The 21,925-nt window shown below is 47.9% G+C and overlaps 1 protein-coding gene across 9 annotated transcripts in view; it reads left to right on the forward strand.

Moving 5' to 3' along the window:
• The window catches only part of EXOC6B (exocyst complex component 6B), a 292,989-nt gene that overhangs the window by 187,666 nt on the left and 83,398 nt on the right, over positions 1–21,925 (forward strand). For 7 of the 9 annotated variants that reach the window (XR_009741213.1, XM_061440962.1, XM_061440963.1 and 4 more), the window contains one exon: positions 4,494–4,523. The exons of 1 other annotated variant lie outside the window; for it this stretch is intronic. Coding sequence is in view for 7 of the 8 variants with exons in the window: in XM_061440962.1 (XP_061296946.1) it covers positions 4,494–4,523 (30 nt within the window). In the remaining variant the exon portion in view is untranslated. Of the gene's footprint in view, positions 1–83; positions 339–4,493; positions 4,524–21,925 lie in introns of those variants that run through there. One more of the 9 variants, XM_061440970.1, reaches the window with a different exon arrangement.

Consider the following 21,925-nt stretch of genomic DNA (forward strand, 5'->3'; position numbering starts at 1 on the left):
AGCTTCTCTGGGCACCCTGTGCCAGCGCCTCTCCCAGGGAAGAGCTTCTGCCTAAGAGCTCATCTCAGTCTCCCCTCGGGCAGGTTCAAGCCATTCACCCTGGTCCTGTCTCTCCATGTCTCATATGGCTGCCTCTGTCAGGAAGATTTGGTAGCAATATGGAAATGAGGATTTGTTTGCTATGGATGAAGAAGCCACCAAGAGAGAAATGAAAGGGTTTTCCTGGTGCTCTACAGCCAGAGTTGGTGAGGGGAAGGTGCTTATTTGGCTCTGGTGTCACTAGAACAAACTGCTAAATAAAATGCAGCTCCTGTGCAGGGAGGTTGGAAGGGCTTTCATCCATCTTCTTGCTCAGGACAGGTTTATTGCCAAAATGTCCCTTCTGTTGGCAGCCCTGAGCAGTGTGGCTGGTGCCCTCTGGATCAGGAGGTGCTTGGAAATGGCTGGATTCTTCAACTGCTGGATTTCTCCTTAAGAAAGGAGGTGTAGCTCCATTCTACAATTAGATGTCCATTCTACAATTAGATGTCCATTCTACAAGTAGGTGTAGACCAAGTCTAGAAACCATACTAGGACTACTCATGCAATCAAGTAATGGAATTTGACAGGGAGATTGGTCTCTGCACCAGAGCATGAAGCATGGCTAGCAGGAGAGATGAGGATGGGGAGAGATGCCCACAGTGATTTATGAGATGGACCTGGAGCGATTTATCTTCCTTAAGTATTAATGTGTCCTTTCTGAGTGAGTCAGGATTGTTTTGGAGGCTGGGAGGACAGCTGATTGGTCTGAAAAGAACCAAGACAGATTGAAGCAGCCTTTTTTCTTCCAGAACTGGATTAGGAAGGACCCAGCCCAGGGGAAGGCTGTTTGTATTTGCGGTGGAGCACCTTATCTTCAAAGCATTGTAGGACACTGATCCTCCTGATAGCCTCAGGAGATAGGGGAGGCAAGTCAATCAGGTGCTGCAATCTGGTTTGTGAAGCTGTAGATCTGGTGCAATGGTTTGTAGGAGATGTAGGTCTGGGGGTTTTATGTGTATTTGAGTTTCCTCCTTTAAGGAGTGCTCTGAAGATGCTGTCACTGAACATTGCTGATGGGTCCCTGCGTACCCTTGCAGGCAGTGGTGTGTGAGAGCGAGTCAGGAAGAATCAGGCTGCATCTAAAAGGTGCTCAACTCCTTTGGTGTCTCTGCTGGTTTGTTCTTGTAGGGGTCAAGGGCCTTTTTCCAGTGGCTTGATAGAAACAGATTAAAATGTCTGCACTTGGCTAAACGAGGTAGGAGATAAGGTGTGGAGAAGCCCATGTCTAGAGCAATACAGGAAAATGATGATGTTTGTGAAAGCACCAAAACTGCTGGATGAGCTTTATTGGTGAAAGGAAAGAGTGAAAGGGGTTCATGAGGGAAAGGAACTATCTCCAGAAATGGTGATATCTATAAGAGGATGTTGCTGGATTGCTGGTAGTGCTATTCCTATACTGCTGGTTCAGATCTGGCCCAAATCATTAGCTCTGTAGCCTTATGATCCAAAAGAAGATGCTGCCCTGTTTAAAATGAGATTGCAGCCTGGTCCAGCTATAAAATGTAGAATTTCCAGACTGCCAGTAGCTCAGAAAGGAAAGCAAGTAACTGTGCACCGTCCTTGGATGGGGAATCCTTGGAGCATCTTCTCATTACTGGAGGTGGACTCAGCGCAACACCATATGCCTTTCTGTTCTCATGTCCTTTGCTGGCTTGGGAATTCCCTGTCTTCCAGAGGTGATAACTGGGTACGTTTGTGTTGAATTTGCACAATTTTAAGAGTGAAAAGCGTTCTCCTAGTGTTGGAACTTGTTTTTTAGAGGCAGAGTGGCAGGCTCAGGAGATGACTAAGTGGCAGGAGCCAAGCTACTCACCTGCCTTTTGTCACAGCAGCAATTACACCAAGAAAAAACCTTCACCTGGTGATCAAAGAAACTCGGCCCGGGCTTGTCTGCTGTTGCTGTGCTAAAATTACACCAACAAAAAGTGCTGTCCTGTAATAGGATGGAGCTGAAAGTCCTGAGCCTGCAAAAATGCAGGCGGCTGCTTAACATGAAGGGTGTGAGTAATCCCATTGTCTCGGATGGGGCTCCTTGTCTGCAGGAAACTTTTCTGGGGTCAAGGCTCCAGCTTGCTGCAAGGCAGGTCAGATGGCCTTGAGAGGTCCGGTTGACTCAAGTCAGTGTTTTGGAGAGGGGGTGAAGAGGAGCAGAGATGCTGAGCGAGCTGAAAGGTGACTCTGAGCCAAGATTTGGGCATTAGGTTTTGTGTTTCCCTTTTTGGATACAGGAGGTGGAATTTGACCTGTATTTACTGGGGGGAATCCCAGAACGGTTGAAGTTTGGAAAGGACCTTTGGAAGCCATAGGATCCTAGCATGGTTTGGGTTGGAAGGGACTTTTAAAGGTGAGCTAGTCCAGTCTACACTGCCATGAGTAGCATGTCTGTTCCACTAGAACAGATTGCTCCAAGCCCTGTCCAACCAGACACTGAGCACAGCCAAAGATAGGGCATCTACCAGCCCTCTGAGCAGCGGGGTCAACTGGTCCGACCCATGGAAGAATAACCCAGCACAAAGCTAGTCCTGGCTGGTGGAGTGCCATGGTCTCCACTTTCTGTAGTGTTCAAGCAGGAATTGCAATCCCTATTTTTTCCTTTAGAGCATCAGAGTAGACATTGTGGGAGCTGGTGGAAACCACTCGATATTAGGAATCCCTGGAATCAAGTTGCTTTTTGCAGCTTTGCCTTGGGTTGTTGAGCCCCCATCTGTGAAGGGCATGCTGGTGGGTACGGCGTGTGCCTGTGGGGGGCAAGGAGAAGTTCATGGTGAAGTTAATGGGGTTTTGGTGCATGCCACTGCTGCATGGAATTTTCATGGTGGTTTAGAGCCACAGTTTGAAAATGCTCCACAAAGTGCCCCAAATGTCCCCAAAGACATAAAACGCTGGTGGGAATCAAAGCATAATGAGCATTTGGCTTCGAGGCTGCCCTCTTCCTGCATTAACCAGGGAGGGTTGGTTACTGCTGCCGCTGATCTTATTAATAAGGGATGCTCGGGCCTCCTTTAAAAGAAAATACTTTTTATTTTTTAAAGGAAAAAAATACTTTAGGGAGAAAAAAAAAAGTATTTTAGGAAAAAAAAAAAGGTGGTTTCTGCTTTTCAGCAAGTAAAGGGCCTCCAAAAATGAACATTTCCAGCGTAATACTTTTAGAAGAATGACTGAAAAAGCCTTTTGTCTTTGATGGCTGCTTGTTGTTTTTATTTCTTGTTAGACAAGTTAATGTAAATCGCATTGACAGGGCTACTCCAAACACACTGATTTGTTGACATTAAGCTTCTCGGAGATGGAGGGTTGTGTCAACACCTACAGTGAACTGTCAGGTTAACAAAGCAAGGATGTTTTCTTGGGGGAGGGGAGCAGGGCTGGGGGAAAAGGGGGGTGTTTTGTTTTTATTTTAGGTTTCCTTTAATCCTCTGTTAGTCTTGTATCTTGATAACCTCCTTTGGAGGTAATCAGGGCAGGTCAAGAGGTGATGCTGACCCGGGAAAGGGAAGCAATCTTTCAGCGATCGAGCAGACTCTAACCTCTGCCGTCTTTGAGCGGTTCAGTGTGAACTCTCTGCAAAAGGGGTTTGGGGTTGTTTTTTGGGGCTTTTTTTTTCTTCCTTTTGTGCTTATTTTTTGCCAGATGGCAGGCAGAGATTTCAGCTGGAGCCACGCGAACGCTGCGGCTGCTCTGCCTGCAACGGTTGTGCCTTATTCACCGTGTTGGCATCTCCTCCCTGCTGCAGATGAATACTCGAGCCCCAGCATCTCTTGCTTTGGTTGAAAGAGCTTTCAACGTGTTTTATTTTTCTTTTAAAGGGAACAATTGCCTATTTTTTTTAATTTAAAAAGCCAAATCCCTCTCTAATATTTTCAAAGGCACTGTGCATGGAAGTAAAATGCCTTGAACTTTGCACCAGTCGCAACCTTGACCATGTTGGGAGGGACCCAAGTGGAAAATAACCATCACAAAGACATTGTATAAGCACCAAAGACACTGTCTTTAGATTTGCACAGGTCCTGTGTGTGTACTTAGATAACATGCCCATGCACTCAGAAGAGCTGAGGAATTTTGCCTTGAGCTGGTCCCTGCTGTTACTCACTAGGGTTTGACATCCATCATCTCCATCTTACAGGTGGGAAAGCTGAGGGACGTGGATGTTGACTTGCAGAACATGTTTAGTGGCAGTAAAACTTGTCCTGTGGTACTTTCATTTCCTCCTCATCCTCTGTCGACTGGGTTCAAAGAGCCCTTATTTTGCTTTACTAATACTCAGCTAACTGTCAAGCAGCTGGTCCTTGGTTAAAGCATTGATGGGTTGGTTGTAGGCACCTCTGGGTGGTGACCAATGTGACTCTCTGCCTTTCTTGCTATTGCTTTGCTCTCTTCTGCATTTGACTTTAAACATCCTGTGTTGTCCTCTGTAGGGGGATGTAGATGTCCACTCTACAATGTCGGTGAGTACAAGACTGCGTGTCGCACGCGTTTGGTCTGCTCTGCTCTGCTCGCACCTCAGATGTGAAGAGGGTGAGTTGAACCAGAAAAGGTCCTTAGTCATGGAAGGGAGGAAAGGAAAAGGCTGAGTAGAAGTTTAAATCAATGGGATAAATAAAAGAGCTGGGAAAAGGGTTCCCTTCCGGAGGGGTCACCTGCAAGCACGCTGTTGCAGTAGCATTGCTAAATTGCTGCTTTTAGAGCACGTGGCATTTAACTGCCTCCTTTTATCCCCCATGCATCTCTAAATGTGTGGGGAATTAGGGGAAATGCATGTTATTAGGGAAAGCTTGATGGGATCTTCAACCTCTGCTTGAAAGAGGAAAGCTCTTCCTAAAGTCCCCCCTCACTCCCTGTATTCTGTTAGACAAATCCCCCATGGGGTTTCAACCTGATGATCCTCCTGGTCTGAGTGCTCCGACCTGGGTCTTGGACTGCTAAGTTCCCTCCAGCTAGAGGGGTAGAATAGTGTTTTATACAGAAAACAGTGTGGGTGCTTGAATGTTCCTATTTGGATTAGGGCAATTAGCACAAAGAAAGTGATGGAGACCTCTCGGACCTGCCTTCTGGTTCAACGAACCCCTCTGGTTGTCATCATTCCTGCTTGTTTCATGTGCGGGAGAAGCAGCAGCAGCATTTCCACAGATAGACTGCAAACAAAGTGCTCTCGAGCTACCTTGTTTCCTCCATTCCCATGTCTGCAAGCCAAGGCACGTGTGAGCAAAGTGTGCCTTGTTTTATGTTGGTGCAGCCCTGCTCGATGCGGTTATGAGATGCGGCCAGCGCGGAGGTGTCGCCTCTACCCCAGCTTCTGCTTTTCCACCTTTAACCCCTGCTCTCCGTTTTAATGCTGAGCTGCCATGGTAGTATTGATATTTCATGCCACGGTTGGATGCTTGTACCCCTTTTCCTGGAAACTGAGCATAGCTAAGCCTTGACTGTTTGCAGGCTTTAAGCACCTGGGGGTTTCTAAGTCAACATCGAGGTCTCAAATCAACGCCAGCTTCTGGAAAGAAAGAGCCTTGTTAAAGCAATTTGAGGCCAGCTTCCATCAAAGCCGTGGCTCGGCTGCTGGCAGGGCTGCGGGAGCTGCCCGCGCTGTTGGGAAGCAGGCTGGGATGCTTTGGGCATCCCCCTGCTTCCGCGGGCTTCCAGGAGCGGTGTTGAATGTCGAGCATCCTACGTGGTGTCCTTAGGGCGTACCCTAAGAGAGACAGATGCAAGAAGTGGTATTGCCTCTGGCTTTTCAACCATTTAGAAGCCAGATGTATTTATTTCTTTAATTGAATCCAGTGCCTAGACAGCTATGGAGTCAGCTTCCTACGGAGAGGGGTGCATTAGTTTCATTAAGGTAAATCAATGAAAAATAATACCTGGAGGTCCCCTGGAAAGGGTCAGGGATGGAGTAATCCCTTTATATGGTGGGACTTTGCTTGCCTGCTCTTAGTTGCTTTTGTTCTTAACTGCAACAGATTCTAGTTTTCCTTTTAACCCTTCTAATTTTCTGTTCTCTAGGTAGCTGGTGTGAATTGGTGGAAATAAATCACTAATCTGTCTAAAAGAGAGTGACGAATAAAAATCTGATTGCACAAAATAGCAAGACAAAGGAGTGATTGTAACAGAATTTAAACTGTCTGGTGGGAAGCAGTTGTGGCTAATCCTGGGAGTTTCTTGGTGTAGATACAGGCACGTAAAATCAAGGCGAGTTGCCTGGGATGCAGAGACGGAGAGGGCATGGGAAGCATCCCAAATCCTCCCTGTATGGTCCTCAGGGAGCTTGTGAGAGATGATGTGAGTCTCATAGGAGGGTTGCACAGAGCAGCTTGTCCTGAAGCTTGGGCAAAATGCTCTTAAAAGAGGTGTTTTGGTGGGGAGAAGATGGGCTGGTGGCTGTGTGGTCCCTTGCTGCGGTCTGTTGGTTGGGCATTGTTTTCCTGGGTCTTCTCAAGTGTCTCCAAAATCCCAGATACTTACCAAAATGAAGGGCTAGAAACAGGAGCTAATGGTTGCTTTAAAACAAGGAGCAAAGCATTCAAATGCAGTGGATTTGGCTTTGTTGGCTGGGGAGAAGGTTGACCTCTGATTAACCCGGGGGCCCTAGTTAACTCGAATCTGGGTAAGCCAGGTTATCTTGTAATTACATGGTTTCTTGTCTGCTTTCAGCACTTTGAAAGTTAATTGAAACTAAAATGCCCAGTCCCATAAATCCTTTAAACCAGGGTGTGCATGCTTCCCTAGGTAGTGCTTCCCTTTGCGTAGTCACGTTGGCATGGTTGGCTTTGATCTTTATTTTACAAACTTAAGATTTATAAAGCTATTTTGTGCTCACTTTTGCATGCACGTGCATACAGACGTGTAGTACAGGGGATTCGGCAGCCAAAAATGCATCCTCTGTGTAAGGAATCCAAATGTGCCTGCTTCCTGCACCTGAGCAGCAGCCTCTACCTTCCAAAAACCCTAACAGAAGTTGAAAGATGAGTTGGTTTGGGGTATTTTTATCCCCTTTAGTTTAATTTAAGTAAAACAATAGACTGCAATTTTATGCTTTCCTGTTCTTTTATCCACTGGTGACCTGAAACCTTGTCAGGTTCTTCTTAAGTTGTGAACATGTGAAGGAACGTTGATGAATGCATCTGCATCCAAAGCCCCCAGCTATCTTCCTATCCATGGGAGTAGACCCACCTGCCCTAGAGGAGCCCACCCTTCATGTGCAATGTCCTTTGGGGTCCCTGTGCAGTGGTCACTTGAATTGAGGTTGCATGGAGAAGGGTTGGGAGTTCATTCTCATCATTCAGAGCTGGGAGCCGCATGAGCGCTGTTGAATGTTGTTGGTGTGGTTGAAGTGGCTCTAATTAAGGGCATGGCGTTGCGTGACCATCGTGGGGGTGCCTCTACAGAGAGATATGTGGATCTTGCAGCCTAAGTTGGATATAATGGCAAGGGAGAGCACCAAAAGCATTTAGAAGTGCAGATCCTCATGGATTTCTTATGATGGCCATGATCTTTCATCATTGTATGAAGGGCAATACATAAGGAGAGCCCAATGGGTTAATTATAACCCAAGGTAACTGTAATTCTATGGCATTGACCATCCGTCTTTTTCTTCTCTCTATTTTTAAACTATATAACAACTAAATATTGAAACCAGTCGTTCAATGTAGGGTTTGGTTTGGGGGAAAATATAAAACAAGCTGCAGTTTTGTATGTAGGTTGTGTTGGTCACTCAGGAATCAGCTCTGCTTGGAAAATAAGAGTATCTCCTGAATCGGGCGTTGGTGGCTCATGAAGTGGAAACGGAGTGGGTGGGTTTTGGTTTTTAGTCTTGTCTTTTGTTTTGAAGTCATCCTTTTCCCAGTCTGTTCAACATCTGGGCCTTAAGTCATGTATGAGTTGCGTTTCCAACTGGCGGCCGTACGTCACAGCAACGTGCCGACCCTTGCCTGAGCATCCCAGCAAGCAGGAATCTGCGTAAACAGGGAATCTGGAGCATCCCTGTGTGTGCAAAGGGTTGAGAAACCCTTGGTGTCAGTGTGTCGGGGCGCCGCTGCTGTGCTCCAAGCCTTGAGATCTTTCCCCTTTTATTTATAACATCCAATTAGAATGATGAAACTATATAGCAAAGATGAAGCAATTCCATTAACTTTCTTTAAGTCTTCCCACTGCCATAGTTGGCAGATGCTCTTCCCTGATAAATCAGCAGAAAGAAGCATGGCTCTAGTACTTCATACGTTAGGGAAGAATATATAAAAGATCTGTATTTAATCAACTTTTTGTTTCCAAAATGGCAGCTGCTTTGTATTTAATGGAAAAATCAGGCTCTTCCCAATGGAAAGAATGTTATTCCCAAAGCGAATATGAAAGAAAATAAAAGCCACAAAAGAGGAGGATGAAATATGTCATTTATATACTTTTTTCTTCTTGTTCATTCTGGTTGTGGAGCCACACGCTCCCATCATGGTCAGGGCATGGCTCTGGTTTGTGTCAAGTAACTTGGAGAGTCCCAGCCCATGGACACAGGGATCAGGAGAGAGCCTCACCCCGTGTTAGGAGGCAGAAATAGGACTGAGAAAAACTGAGGCTACTTCGTGCTTCTTGTGTACACAAAGACTTGTTAGAGCAGGTTATTTATGGATGTAATTCCTTTGCGGGCTGAGATGTTCCACTGTGGAGCACCGTGTTTTTTTCCTTGACACCTCTTCTTGAAGGTCTTGGTGTCTTCTTCAGAGGTGAATGATCTTAGAATGAAATTAGATATAAGGAAGAAATTCTTTACTGTGAGAGTGGTGAGGCACTGGAACAGATTGCCTAAGAACGCTGTGGCTGCCCCATCCCTGGCAGTGTTCAAGGCCAGGTTGGACACAGGGGCTTGGAGCAAGCTGCTCTAGTGGAAGGGGTCCCTGCCCATGGCAGGGGTTGGAGCTGGAGGAGTTTTAAGCTCCCTTCCAACCCAAACCAGCCTGGGACTCTGTTATTCTGTCTTTGTGGAGACCAAAGTAGTGAGCATGGGAGGAGGAGAAGATTGAGGAGCGCCAGTGATGATCAAGGATGATCAGGGGTTTGGAGCATCATTCTTATGAGGAGAGATTGCAGGAGCTGAGCCTAATTAGTCCAGAGAAGAGCGGACTAAAGGGGATCTCATCAATGCAGATCAGAATCTCAAAGGCAGGTGCCAGGTGGATGGTACCAGTCTCTTTTCAGTGGTGCTCAGTGACAGGATGAGGAGCAATGGCCATAAACTAAAACACAAGAAATTTCACCTCATCGTGAGGAACAACCTCTTTACATTGAGGATGGCAGAGCATTAGAACAGGCTGCCCAGAGAGGTTGTCAGTCTCCCTCTTTGGAGACATTCAAAACCAGCCTGGGCATGTTCCTATGTAACCTGCTTTGGGTTGGATTGGATCTCTAGGGGTTCCTTCTAACCTTGATGATTCTGTGATCAAGCCAGGGCTTTGATCAAACAAGGTCCAAGCCCACCCAGTGGGTCCATGGGTGGCCATCTCCTCTTTGGGGTTTCAGTGCATCTACAGCACCATCCTTTCTCAGTGTGCTGCTCATGTTTGCTCTGAAATGCACTGAAATGAAGATTTCAGCTGGGGGGGGGAAGGCTGCCAAACTGCCACCGTGGCAAGTTGGAAGCCCAGCGTCTGTTCAGTTCGGTCAATGGTGCAACTCCTGCTGCTGAGCCAGGGATGTTGAGCCACGTTGTGGAGATACCTTCTGGGGGAAGGAGAAGCGGTTTGAGCTGTCATGACGTGCTCTGTCCATGTATTTTGGGTTTTGCGTGGGTTCTGGCAGCTGTTTCCCTTCTGGCCCCGGCACCTCCCTGTCTCCTGATGCCGCAAGAAGCCGGCGCAGGAATTTGCAGCGCCGAGTATTTAGAGAGTGGGTAAATGGGGCTTTTTTATCATGTATTCCTTAAAAAAGAGCATCATGTATAGAATGACAGTATCATGGAAATGGATAGAAAGCAGCAGCAAGCAGCAGGCATGGAACGGGAGTTTGATGCTAAACCTCCATCCTGGTGGGAAAGTTGAGATAAGACGGTTACGTGATTAATGGGTGTCTACAGTTAAATCAAGTGGCTAACAAGAATAAAGCGGGTATTTCCCAAAGCGTGAAGCTGTTGCACACCTCACAGTGTCCCGCATCCAATGTGAAGGTCCTTGAGCAGATCTCCGGAGCATCTCGGAGACCAGCCGGCAGCTGGATGCTCCAGCTGCTCATTGTGGGTGAATCAGGCTCTGCACACAACTCATTCCATGCTATAGACACTTAAAAAGTGGTTAATTAAAAATACCCTGCCACGCATTTGGATGGTTTGCAAGGAAAAAAGGCACAGATCTTGGAATCTGTGTTTCCTGGGGGGGGGTTGCATATGTGTGTATGCAAGAAAAAAACCTCAAACAGCAGCTTCCCAGCTTTGCTGCAAACTCATGAGCTTCTGCAATAGACCTCTGCCTGGTTATGTGCTTCCATAAGGCTTCAAAGAAACTGGCCTGTGCCCAGTGTAGCTTCTGCATCCCGTGGTACTTCCCTTCTCCACCCCCTGCCCTTCCTTCTATTTGTTTTCTTACTTAAGAAATGGGTGAAGTTGCTTGTGGATTCTGACAGCACAGTCAAAGTGAGGGAAAAATCTTGTGTTCCTGTGCATGCTCTCACCCTAGATCCTCTCGTGTGGTTACAAACCTTTCAGTTGTGCTTTGGCTTCTGCTTGTAAGTGAGTAGGTGCAAATCAAGCTCCTCTTGAAGTGTGGGAGCAAGCCTAAAGGAGGCCACGAGGATGATCTGGAGCACCTCCTGTATGGAGACAGGCTGAGAACATTGGGGCTGTTCAGCATGGAGAAGAGAAGGCTGCGTGGAGACCTCAGAGCAGCTTTCAGTGTGTGAAGGAGGCTACAGGGATGGTGGGGAGGGACTCTTCATTAGGGACTGTAGTGATAGGACAAGGGGTGATGGGTTCAAACTGAAACAGGGGAAGTTCAGGTTAGAGATAAAGAAGAAGTTCTTCCCTGGGAGGGTGCTGAGGCGCTGGCACAGGGTGCCCAGAGAAGCTGTGGCTGCCCCATCCCTGGCAGTGTTCAAGGCCAGGTTGGACACAGGGGCTTGGAGCAAGCTGCTCTAGTGGAAGGGGTCCCTGCCTGTGGCAGGGGGTTCTAACTGGAGGAGCTTTAAGGTCCTTTCAAATGAAAACCATTCTGTGCAGGAAAAACCTGGCCAGGGAGCTGGTTATTGCACAAATTAAGTGTCATTTGGTTAAAGACCGAAAAACCTTAAAGCAAATTAAATAAGGTTATTTGGAAAAAAGCCAAGCCCTTTCAGATCTGTCTGTTGGAGCTGGTTGTGACTGTCAGTGATTTCTGCTGCTGACAGCCTGGAGTCTCCCACCAGCTTCAGCCAAAATAGCCTCCAGCTGTTGACCTTGGGCATCTTCAACACAGCCAAACTGTTTCGGTTTTCCCTCTTTTAGTGGAATGTGAGAGGTTTTGTATCAGGCTGCAGTGGCTGCTGTAACTGCCTGGTTTATTTTGTGTGTGGTGAGGATAATTGCTGTATTTGCTTCCCCCCCCCCCTTTTCTTTTTCCTTTGACTGGTTGTCTCTAAGCTTCTGGTGGGAGTTCAGCTTTGCCATGTGTTTGTCTTGCTGCCGTATCTGTGACAGCCTGTTTTCCCTTTAATGCTCAAAATAGAAGAGAAGTGGTAAATGTTTACTTCAGAAAATGACACCCCGTCGGTTTGGTTAAATACCTCTGGAAGGCAGCCACTCAGACACGGGCTTGTGCTCAGCTTTCGTGTGAGTTTGAAACCAGTCCTGCTCCAGTCAGGGGATGGTTGGAGCAACTGCTCTTTTAGCGCTTCGGATGCCACCAGCTTTCCAGGTGAGTGGGTCTTTGCACGGCACAGATTGCACTCAAGTTCTGTTCGTTGGCACTGCTTTAAGGTACTGCTCTCCGTAGGTTTGCTCTGGTGATATTTCAGTGGTGGAAGGCTGTCTCTTCAAACTGTTGTGTGATAGAATCATAGAATCAACCAGGTTGGAAAAGCCCTTTAAGCTCATCCAGTCCAAGCATTCCCCATCACTGCCAAGGCCACCACTACCCCATGGCACTGAGGCCTCGTCTCCACGCTGTGTGAACACTTGCAGGGCCGGTGCCTGCAGCCCTGCCCTGGGCAGCCTGTTCCAATGCCTGAGCACCCTCTGGGGCAGGAATTGTTCCTCAGCTCCATCTAAACCTGCCCTGGGGCAGCTTGAGGCCGGTTCCTCTTGTCCCATCCCTTGTTCCTTGGGAGCAGAGCCCAGCCCCTCCTGGCTCCATCCTCCTGTCAGGCACTTGTAGAGAGGCGATAGAGGGGTGGTCAAAGTCATCAGAAGTCCAAAATCCCACTTTTACTCAGATAAGGCTACGAGAGTATCTCAGAGGTGACAGTCTGTTTAGATATGGTGATTTGCTAATGGCACTGAAGCTTCTTCCATAGATGACTACAGCTTGCCCTGCTCCCAGCCTCAGTAATCAGTTATAGAGGGGAGGGGAGCAAGGCCTGCAGCTCATCCTGCACAGGGCATCACTCCTTCTTCTAAACCAGAAGCTGTCATTTATTTGGTCACTTCTGGCATGGCAGATCCTGAGGAAAAAGAGGCCCTTCTTATTCCTGGTTAACCACGGATGGCTCTCCAGTTCGCTGGAGTAGCAGGATGGATTTTGTAGCTGTTGGAAGGGAAGCTGTTGACACAAAGGCAATGCCATCATTCCAGTAGGTCCCAGCCATGCATTGAGTCCGAAATGCCTTCCTCAGAGTAATGTGTGTGCAGTCGTTGCCTCTCCTTTTCATTGGGAAACCTTTAACCTTTAACTGCCAAGTAATATGAAGACCTGATGAGGGTCCAAAGCTGAGAGCATCCCTTTCCCCAACAGGCATTGCTCTGTGGTCAGGAGCCCTGAACCACAGGCATTGCTCATCGCTGACCTTCTCTTGTTGACTGGAAGGTTTCTTCTTCTTTTCCTTGGCAAATTCCAAAACCACCTGAATGTCAACTTGTAGCTTGGTGCCAGTCTCCAAGTCCATTAAGTCAACACACTGGCTTCAGTGTTGAGCTCCTGGGATGACTTCATGGAGCCAGAGATCGAATATGGAGCTTGACAGTGGCTGAAATCAATAAGTGACCATTAACGTTTGCACATCAGTCACCCCTCATGACTCACGTGGGCTACTTCTAATGCAGAGTGACAGGGCTGAGCCCGTAGCACGTTGCCTGCTGGAAACCCAGGAGCTGGTCTGCTCTCATCCTCTTTCCATAGTACTAATGATTTTGGGAGGAAAAAGTGATTTCTTCTTAATAAGGGTACTGCAAAGCCAAGTAAATAGGATTAATAATTAAGAGTTGCTCTCTTGATACCTATTCTGAAGTTAATACTTTTAGGGGTGGATTTGATTTCCTGGGATGTGTGGTGTTGTCTCACAGTATAACACTTGATGAGTCTCATCATACCCTGGATAAAGACACTGTGTTGATTCTTCTTTTATATTAAACATAAAACTTCTTAGAAAAATGAAGTTTTCTTTGTGCAGTGATTTGACGCTTGTGCTTTTGTGTTTTAACTCCATGTGGATGCTTCCCTTCTTGTGCCTTAATCTGGTCTTGGTTTAAGTGCAGTCCTCCAGATCATCTCTCTTTTAAACACTAGGGCAGGTGTTTTCTCTGCTTTCCATCAAGCTCCTCAGTGCTCCAAGGCCACTAAAAAGGGGACATCGGTTTAGGAGGCTGCCCTGCCCTTGTCCCTCCACTTGGGTCCGTGTGATCCCATCCTGTGGATGTGTAGGTTACAAACTTTGGTTTTGGACCACACTCCCTGTTCCATTGCTACTCCACCCCATCAGAGGTTCACCCATAGAGGCTGGTATGGCCAAGTTGGTCATTGATGGCAGCTGACCTCCTGCCTTCAGAGGGGGCATCTTTGGAGACCACCCTCCATGGAGTGACATTGATGCACCAGCTATAGGCTTGGTCAGCTCAGGTCTTCTTGATCCATTTTGCTCAGGGCTCCCACTTGTTGTTCCTGGAACACTTTGTTCTGGATAAAGTCACTTTAATTTCCAAGATACTGAGTGCAGATCCAAAGGTTTTTTAAGCAAAAGATCCCCAATCCAAAACAACAGCAAAAAAAAAAACCCCAAACCTTCACAAAACCACTTTGTCAAGATTGAAAATGGATTTCTGGGCAATTAATGAGTGGTTTATTTGTTTTTCAAGTAAAACTCTTAAATCCAGCAAAGTACTCATTGTACACTTGTTTTGACTGTTTGGGAAGTGTTAATGTATCTGGGTTAATGGTTTGGGGTTTTTTACCATCTTCAGTGACTGCAGAGCAATGGTTCTTAAGAAAAGGCAATAAAATATGCATCAGGATGGTGTTAAGAACCTGGATGGCATGGAAGAGCCAGGGAACTCAGGAGTTAGCAGAGTTGGTTTTGTGGTGTTGCCCATGTTTTAGTGAGCTTTGGAGCTCCAGTGCTGCTGGCAGCAAGGACAGTTGAGAAACATCCAGGGTGGGAGATTAAGTCATGGGATCTGTAGGGTCTGATGTCTTCATCCGTGCCTACACAGAAAGCATGGATGCTGGAATTAACCTCAGTATTGCGTTATTGAATTGGAGCAAATTCAGTGTTATTGGGACAACTTGTGGTGTTTATAGGAAAGTGGTCATTTAATATTGAGGAATTCTGATTTTTTGGCTCACTTTTCTGTTGTCTGGAGTCCATGGATTTGCACGTCTAAATACATTCAATCACATCAATCCCAGGGCTTCTTGCAGATTAAGAAGAAATCCTGTCGGTAGCACAAAACTAATTGGAAACTGAGACCATTTGAAACCCGTCAGGCCTTGTTTTCCATGGAAGTGTCACATTAACTCTTTGGTGAGTTGGTGGAAGCATTCCCAGTGCTACAACAGGACTTTTGTTTGCATTTCAGTGACCACATCGCACCTCATTTTGACCAAGCGCAAAGCAGGTTCCTCCTTCACGAAGCCAGAAGTGCTTCTGCAGGGTGGTGGGATGGTGCCCCTTGGACCAGGGTCTCTTTGGGACCCCCCAGTTGGTGGCTGTTGCTGCTTCATGCCATCACCATGGCTTTGGCAGTGGTAGGTGTGTGCTGAGGAGCCCCCTTTCTCATCGCCAGTGGCAGCGTATTCCTGATTGCACGTGAAGATTAATGGGTATTTATTTTAACAACCATTCCGTTGCAGTAGCTTTTAATGAGTCCTTTGATAGCAAGTTCCTTAATTAACAAGGCAGCTTTTCAGCGTTTCCTTTCCCTAATTGTTAACATATTTGCTGTTTTCAACCAAAATGTGCTACCGTGAGCAGTGCCGGCTCCGGAGCCTCTGTGCTGACCTTCCCCATGGTGGCTGCTCGTCCCCTGGGAAACCAGAGGCTTCCATCTGCTGTCCAAGGATGAAATACAATGCAAAGAGATGATTTTGTAGCTGAGCCCCTCAAGTGTGATTGACTTGGTGGGTCCATGGTGATGCGCTCTGGTAGGTGCCCCTTAGTTGTGCCTTTGGGAGAGCTTTAGAGATTCGGCTCTGCCTTTTCACTGGCTGGCATGGCCTCAGTGAACCTCTCTAGATGTCCCACTTGTGTGTCCAGAGGAAGTCTTGGAACAAGGAAGGCAGCATTGCCTTGGTAGGTGTCATGGAAGCCTCAACTGCAAACTCCAGCTGAAAAGGGAACCATAGAATGGTTTGGGTTGGAAGGGACCTTCAAACTGAAGTTCCAACAGTCCCAACCCCACCTTCCACTAGAGGAAGTTGCTCCAAGCCTTTGTGTTGGGGACACCAGGGCTAAACACAGTACTCCTGGTGGGGGTCTCCCCAGGGTGCAGCAGAGGGGGAGAATCCCCTCCCTCGACCTGCTGGCCATGTTTCTTTCAAACGGTTGCATCAAAGGCCATGGACTTCAGGCATTCATTGCCAGAAATACGGTTGTAAACCGGTTTGAGCCCCAAAACAAAACACCGTGGCTTTTGCTCTAATAATGTATTTAGAATTGCTTCACTTTACTGAAATTGGACCAAGCTGGAGCCTGGTGGCGTTGGCTGGGCAGACGCTTGAGTGTCTTGGCCACTGAGCTCTGTGAACTTCTACCCATGATCCTTGTTCTTCCCGATGCAAATCCAGTTTATCCTTAATGAGGTTTGCAAAGGTCTTAAATAAATGACTGATGCTATAGAGGTGTTGCTGGAATCGCTTTGTGAGATCTTAAGCTCCTCCGTTTTCTGTCAGGTTGGTAAATGAGCTGTTGGTGACTTGAAAGTGTTTTCTGCCTTCTTGCAGGCAGCTCAGGTCATGGCTTCCTTCCTCCCCCTTTGCCTTCCTCTCCAAATCTCAACTTGCACTTTAGGTAACAGTGTTCCTGAGCTGGAGGGACCACAGTGTTCGAGCAGGTAAAGCACTTCTGGAGTCCGGGCGGGGACTGAGCTGGTTTGGAGCCACAGGGGGTGGAATCAGGATGTAACTGTGATTTCCCAGTGCGCTGGCAAGGGAAGAACCTTTGGGAGTGCCACTGGTTCCACTTTGTGCTCTCAAAAATCATCAGCATGAGGTCTGAGCCGTCCCAGCTGAGGCGGCTCCTCTGAACCTCAGGGTTGTCTAGGAGCAGCCCATTGAAGGGTTGACACCTCGGAGGCGTCCTGCTCTGTCTCCATGCCAAGGCGCATGTCCTGACACCGCTGCTGTGGGTGGTGCAGTTAATGATTGCGGGAGGAGGTGAAGCTGGTGGAAAACACATCCATCATGGGCTCCTCTCCGCGTGTCGGTGCGCTGAGCTGGGGCTCTGCATCCCAGCACTGCAGGAAAGCTGAGAAATGAACCGAGGGGAGAATAAATAACGCTATGGACTGAACCACAATCATCAATAAGCGCCAAAGAACCAAGGTGGGCACCTTGTGGTCTGAGGATGTACTTGATACCTGCCAGCGCGCAGCCCGAACCGTCCCAAGTGTGAATACAAACAACCTTCTTCACTTGCAGCAGCAGCTTATTATGCTGATATATCAGTGTCTTGGTGCTGGCTTTTCTCCTTGTCAGCAGCAGCTCCTTATCAAGCACTGTATTTGTAGGGAAGTTGTGTAAAATTGATGTTTGGAAGCTGCTGTAAGTGGGTATCTGTTGTGCTGAGTGTAGGGGTGAGGCAGGAAAGGTTTAGGTCAGTCTTATTTATAAGGCTAGGTTTGGGCTTATTTATAAGGCTATGTTCAGTCTTATTTATGAGAATGAAAAGCGTGCATTCTGGAAGGGTTTTAAATCTTGGTGCCCAGGGAGTGAGATGCTGGTCATCCCTGGTGGTACCTTCTTTTCTCCAGCCAGGCATTTAGCACAGTTATTTAAAGTCCTGTGGCATCTCCAAGCCCTCTGATAGTAAATATGAGGTGAAAATGGATTAATGCTTAAAAAATGGGAAAAAAGACCTGAATATACTTTTGACTTTCATCCAGTAGTGTAGGATCCAACCAGTCAGGCATCTGGATGTTCTTAAACCTATGACGAAAGACTGAGTCTTTTTTAGAGCAGAATGGGGTTTAGGTGTTTAGACCTTAAGAATAATGGAAATTAAAAGTCAGGTTCTCATCTGGCATGATGAAGATTCAGCTTCAGGGTTTTCAAAGACACGGTGCACATTTGCACGTGAAAGAAGTCTCGGTTGTGGCCAAATCCTGTGTGGAAAGGAAGGAGGAAGGAAAGGTGAGCCAGAAGCTGCTCCTGGTTGGATGCCCTTTACAATCTCTGCAACGAGTTGTGGTAGAAAATGCTTGCAAAGGATGTTCTAAAGTACCACTTACACCCTGCTTTCGTGGTGGAGACTCAACAGAGCTGTTGTGCTGTCAAGCCCTGATGATTAAATTACTTTCTCCATCCCGTCTTCCTCAGGTTCACCTTATTGACTTGACATTTCAGCTCAATTATTTGCTCTTCTTCACACCCTCCTGGTGCCACTTGTCATTCGCTCTCTATTCAGGCCAGACTGGCTGGCCAGAGGAATGCATGCAGGGTGTTTGCTATGGCTATTGCAGGTGGAGGTAACCCTTTAGGTTCCTCTGCATATGGTGATCTGGCCCTTGCTGGATGTGCAGGAAGGATGTTCCTCTTAAATTTCTGTCAGTGGGGCAGAAAACCTTCCTGGGGTTGGCTTCCCTCTGGGGTGAGCATCTCCAAGGCTTCTCCAAGGGTTGCAGCCCTCTGTGCAAGCTCTTCCTGATGTGCAAGCGTGAGCTACTTCTTGGGATGTTCCCATGCTCTTCCAAGATGTAAGGAGCTTTCTCCCTGATGCTCAGCATGGGTGAGGGTCCCAGGACATAGCTGCAGAGTTTCTCTTTCTCTGCTTCCATCTGGGACTTTGCTTTGAAAATAGCAAATATGTTAACACCCCCAGAGTGTGAGCACCAGGTCCAGGGAGGGGATCCTGCCCCTCTGCTGTGCTCTGGGGAGATCCCCCCTGCAGTCCTGATCCAGCTCTGGGGCAGCAGCACAAGAGGGACGTGGAGCTGTTGGAGCGAGGCCAGAGGAGGCCATGGAGATGCTGCAAGGGCTGGAGCAGCTCTGCTCTGGAGCCAGGCTGAGAGAGCTGGGCTGGGGCAGCCTGGACAAGAGAAGGCTCCTGAAGGGGAGACCTGAGAGCAGCTCCAGTGCCTGAAGGGGCTGCAGGAAAGCTGGAGAGAGGCTTGGGACAAGGGATGTAGGGACAGGCCAAGGGGAATGGCTTGAACCTGCCCGAGGGGAGACTGAGATGAGCTCTTAGGCAGAAGCTCTTCCCTGGGAGGGTGCTGAGGCGCTGGCACAGGGTGCCCAGAGAAGCTGTGGCTGCCCCATCCCTGGCAGTGCTCAAGGCCAGGTTGGACACAGGGGCTTGGAGCAAGCTGCTCTAGTGGAAGGGGTCCCTGCCTGTGGCAGGGGTTGGAGCTGGATGAGCTTTAAGGTCCCTTCCAACCCAAACCAGGCTGGGATTCTATGAAAACTACTTGGTCTTAGCAAAATCTCAGGTGTCTGTTGGAAGTAATGAAGAAAAATCACAGTCAGGTAGCAACGTGCTTCCCACTGCGGTTGGGGATGAGGAATTGGCACGAGCAGTGTTTTAAATAACCAAATGTGTCAGAAGGTGCCCAAGTAAATGATGAAAAGCAAAAATAACCCTATGGCTCTGCTAAACTTTATGGTTGCCATGTTTCATCTTGATTTTAGCAAAGATGTTTGTTTGGAGGTGAGTAATGAATGCTCCTGGAGCCTGGGAGCGGCTGTGAGCAGCGGAGATGAAGTACCCTGCCCCGAAATGCATGGGTCTGCTCTTTTTGTTTTAAATAAGAAATGCTTTTTTTCCCCTCCTGCTGAAGATGAATGTGGCCTGAAGATCCAAAACAACTTTGCAAAGCTGGTAAAAACCCTTCCCAGCACATACATCAAACATCTACAATGCGGGGATAAAACACTGGCACACATTGCCCAGGGAGGTGGTGGATGCGCCATCCCTGGGGATATTCAAGGTCTGGCTGGATGTGGTTCTAGGCAGCCTGATCTAGGGGAAGATGCCCTTGCTCATTGCAGGGGTTGGACTGGATGAGCTTTGAAGGTCCCTTCCAGCCCAGACTGTTCTGTGATTCTGTGCTTGGCTTATTTGTCCTTGCTGCAGTGATGAGACTTGTGATGCTCAGCTTGGAGCACTGTGTAACCCCCTCGCTGTAATCCCAGTCTAAATACAGTTTGTGAAGTGAGCTCTCCCAAGCCACTCCTTGTTTTCAAGAAGGCATGTTAAAGCCTTTTGTGTGCATCTGAACACATAATCTCCTGCAGAAGCTGTTTTCAGGTAGCACCATTATCCAGAAATACAGGATATATATGCAAGCATCAAATCATTCCCTGCAGCATCAGCTGGTAGGTTTGTATGAGTCTGTGCTCTTGTGCCAAAGGATTTCCCCATGTTTATGGCTTTAATACATGTTGCAGACCTGTGCCAATCTTACCTGCCAAATTTTACCTACCCTAATCTTACCTGCCGTCCATTTTGGATGGCACACAGCAAGACTAGAGGAATGAGTGGTTGGAAATAGGTTGAAAAATAGATGTCCCCATGTGTTCAGTGCCCCTAAATGATGCTTGCGGTTACATCACTGGGAGTTGGCTCTTCTAACCCCTGAGACTTGCTGCCGTGATGCAAAATTAAGTCAGTGAGAATAGAAGAAACCTCTTTTGTAGGTGCTGTGAGGGATGGTCTGAGTTTGTTTAATGGCTTTAGTGGTCCTTTGGGTTTTCTGAAGTGCTTCACTAAACACAGTGTGCTTGCTCCTCTGGAGGACCAGATTTCTACAGGGCAGAGCATCATCCTCTGGCCGTCCTGGGATGGGCCAGTCAGCACCTCTTGGAAGGGTCTGTCCCCTCATGGTGTCTCAAGAATCTATAAGTCTTTATGGAGGACCTCAGTTCTCCATCAGCTTCCCTCTCTTCTTGTAGCAGCTCTCCTGGTTGCTGATGGTTTAACCAGGTCAGGGTGTAGATACCTGAGCCTGCTTATGGCCTTTCACAGGAGATAGAGCTTTCTGAGGACCCACCTCCTTTTTTCCTGTGTCACAGCCTATCTCTACCCCCACCATCATTCCTTTTCTCAATATGACTCTTCTTAAAACATCCTCAGTCCTTAGGGGCATCCTGGGCTTCCTACCTGACAGTTCAGTTGTGTCAATGCAGGGCTGAAATTGAAAACCAGCTGTTTCAGAGTTCATAGTTCAGAAATTCAAGCATTTAAATTAAGTCATCTGTCCTGATTACTCTTTTCTTGCCTTGCAGTGGTTTCTCAATAGGGAAATGGAAGGCTTACCTGGGGTAAATCTTCTTGCTGCAAACTGTCCCTGTGGTTTATGGCTTGAGATTTCAGTTATTCCCAAAAATGGAAGATGCCCATCATGGCTAAGAGAAAATGTGTCAGAAATTGTTAGCTGACGCTGTTCTGAAATTCCTTTATATCTGAAACTCAGCACTTTGCATACTTCCATTATCGATGTGAGCGTTTTGAGGGATTTAAGTAGTTTCTGCCTGTGTGGCAGCCTCAGCTGCGGCTTGCTCCCTGTCAGTCCGCTGTTTAATTGCCTCCTACTAGGGATAGACTGGGAGAAGGCTCCAAGGTCTCCCCTTGAGGAGCCTTCTCTTGTCCAGGCTGCCCCAGCCCAGCTCTCTCAGCCTGGCTCCAGAGCAGAGCTGCTCCAGCCCTCGCAGCATCTCCATGGCCTCCTCTGGCCTCGCTCCAACAGCTCCACGTCCCTCTTGTGCTGCTGCCCCAGAGCTGGATCAGGACTGCAGGGGGGGTCTCCCCAGAGCACAGCAGAGGGGCAGGATCCCCTCCCTGAGCTGCTGCTCACGCTCTGGGGGTGCACCCCAGCACATGGGGGGGGTTCTGGGCTCAAGCGCTCACTGAAGCTGGGTCATGGGGAGCTTCTCCTCACCCAACACCCCCAAGTCCTTCTCAAGGCTGCAAACCACATTCCCTGTGATGCAGGCGGGTGCAGGATGCATCCAGGTTCTTGAGGTTATTCCCCACTACCCAGACCATTGGAGCAATCCTTTCCATGTCAATACAAATGACTTCTTCAGTCACCTCCTTGCTGTGATGCTTCCTTCTCCTTAGTCCCTGTTGGCATCTGGAAGGTGCCACTTGGTGCTGGAAGGGCTGAACAGTATCCTCATACTGGTGTCACTGTTGTCACAGCAGTGTGGCCCCAGCTCTCTCCTCCCTTGTAGGCAAGGCTAAACCTTGAACTATGAGCCTCTGCTGTTGGAAAGTGAATTTGAAACTCCTGTATGGAATATATGTGGACGCTGGTTCA

Source organism: Pezoporus flaviventris, unplaced genomic scaffold, assembly GCF_033815535.1.
Source record: "Pezoporus flaviventris isolate CSIRO_AGI_PZ_B2104156 unplaced genomic scaffold, CSIRO_AGI_Pfla_v1 ptg000188l, whole genome shotgun sequence".
Lineage (NCBI taxonomy): Eukaryota > Metazoa > Chordata > Aves > Psittaciformes > Psittacidae > Pezoporus > Pezoporus flaviventris.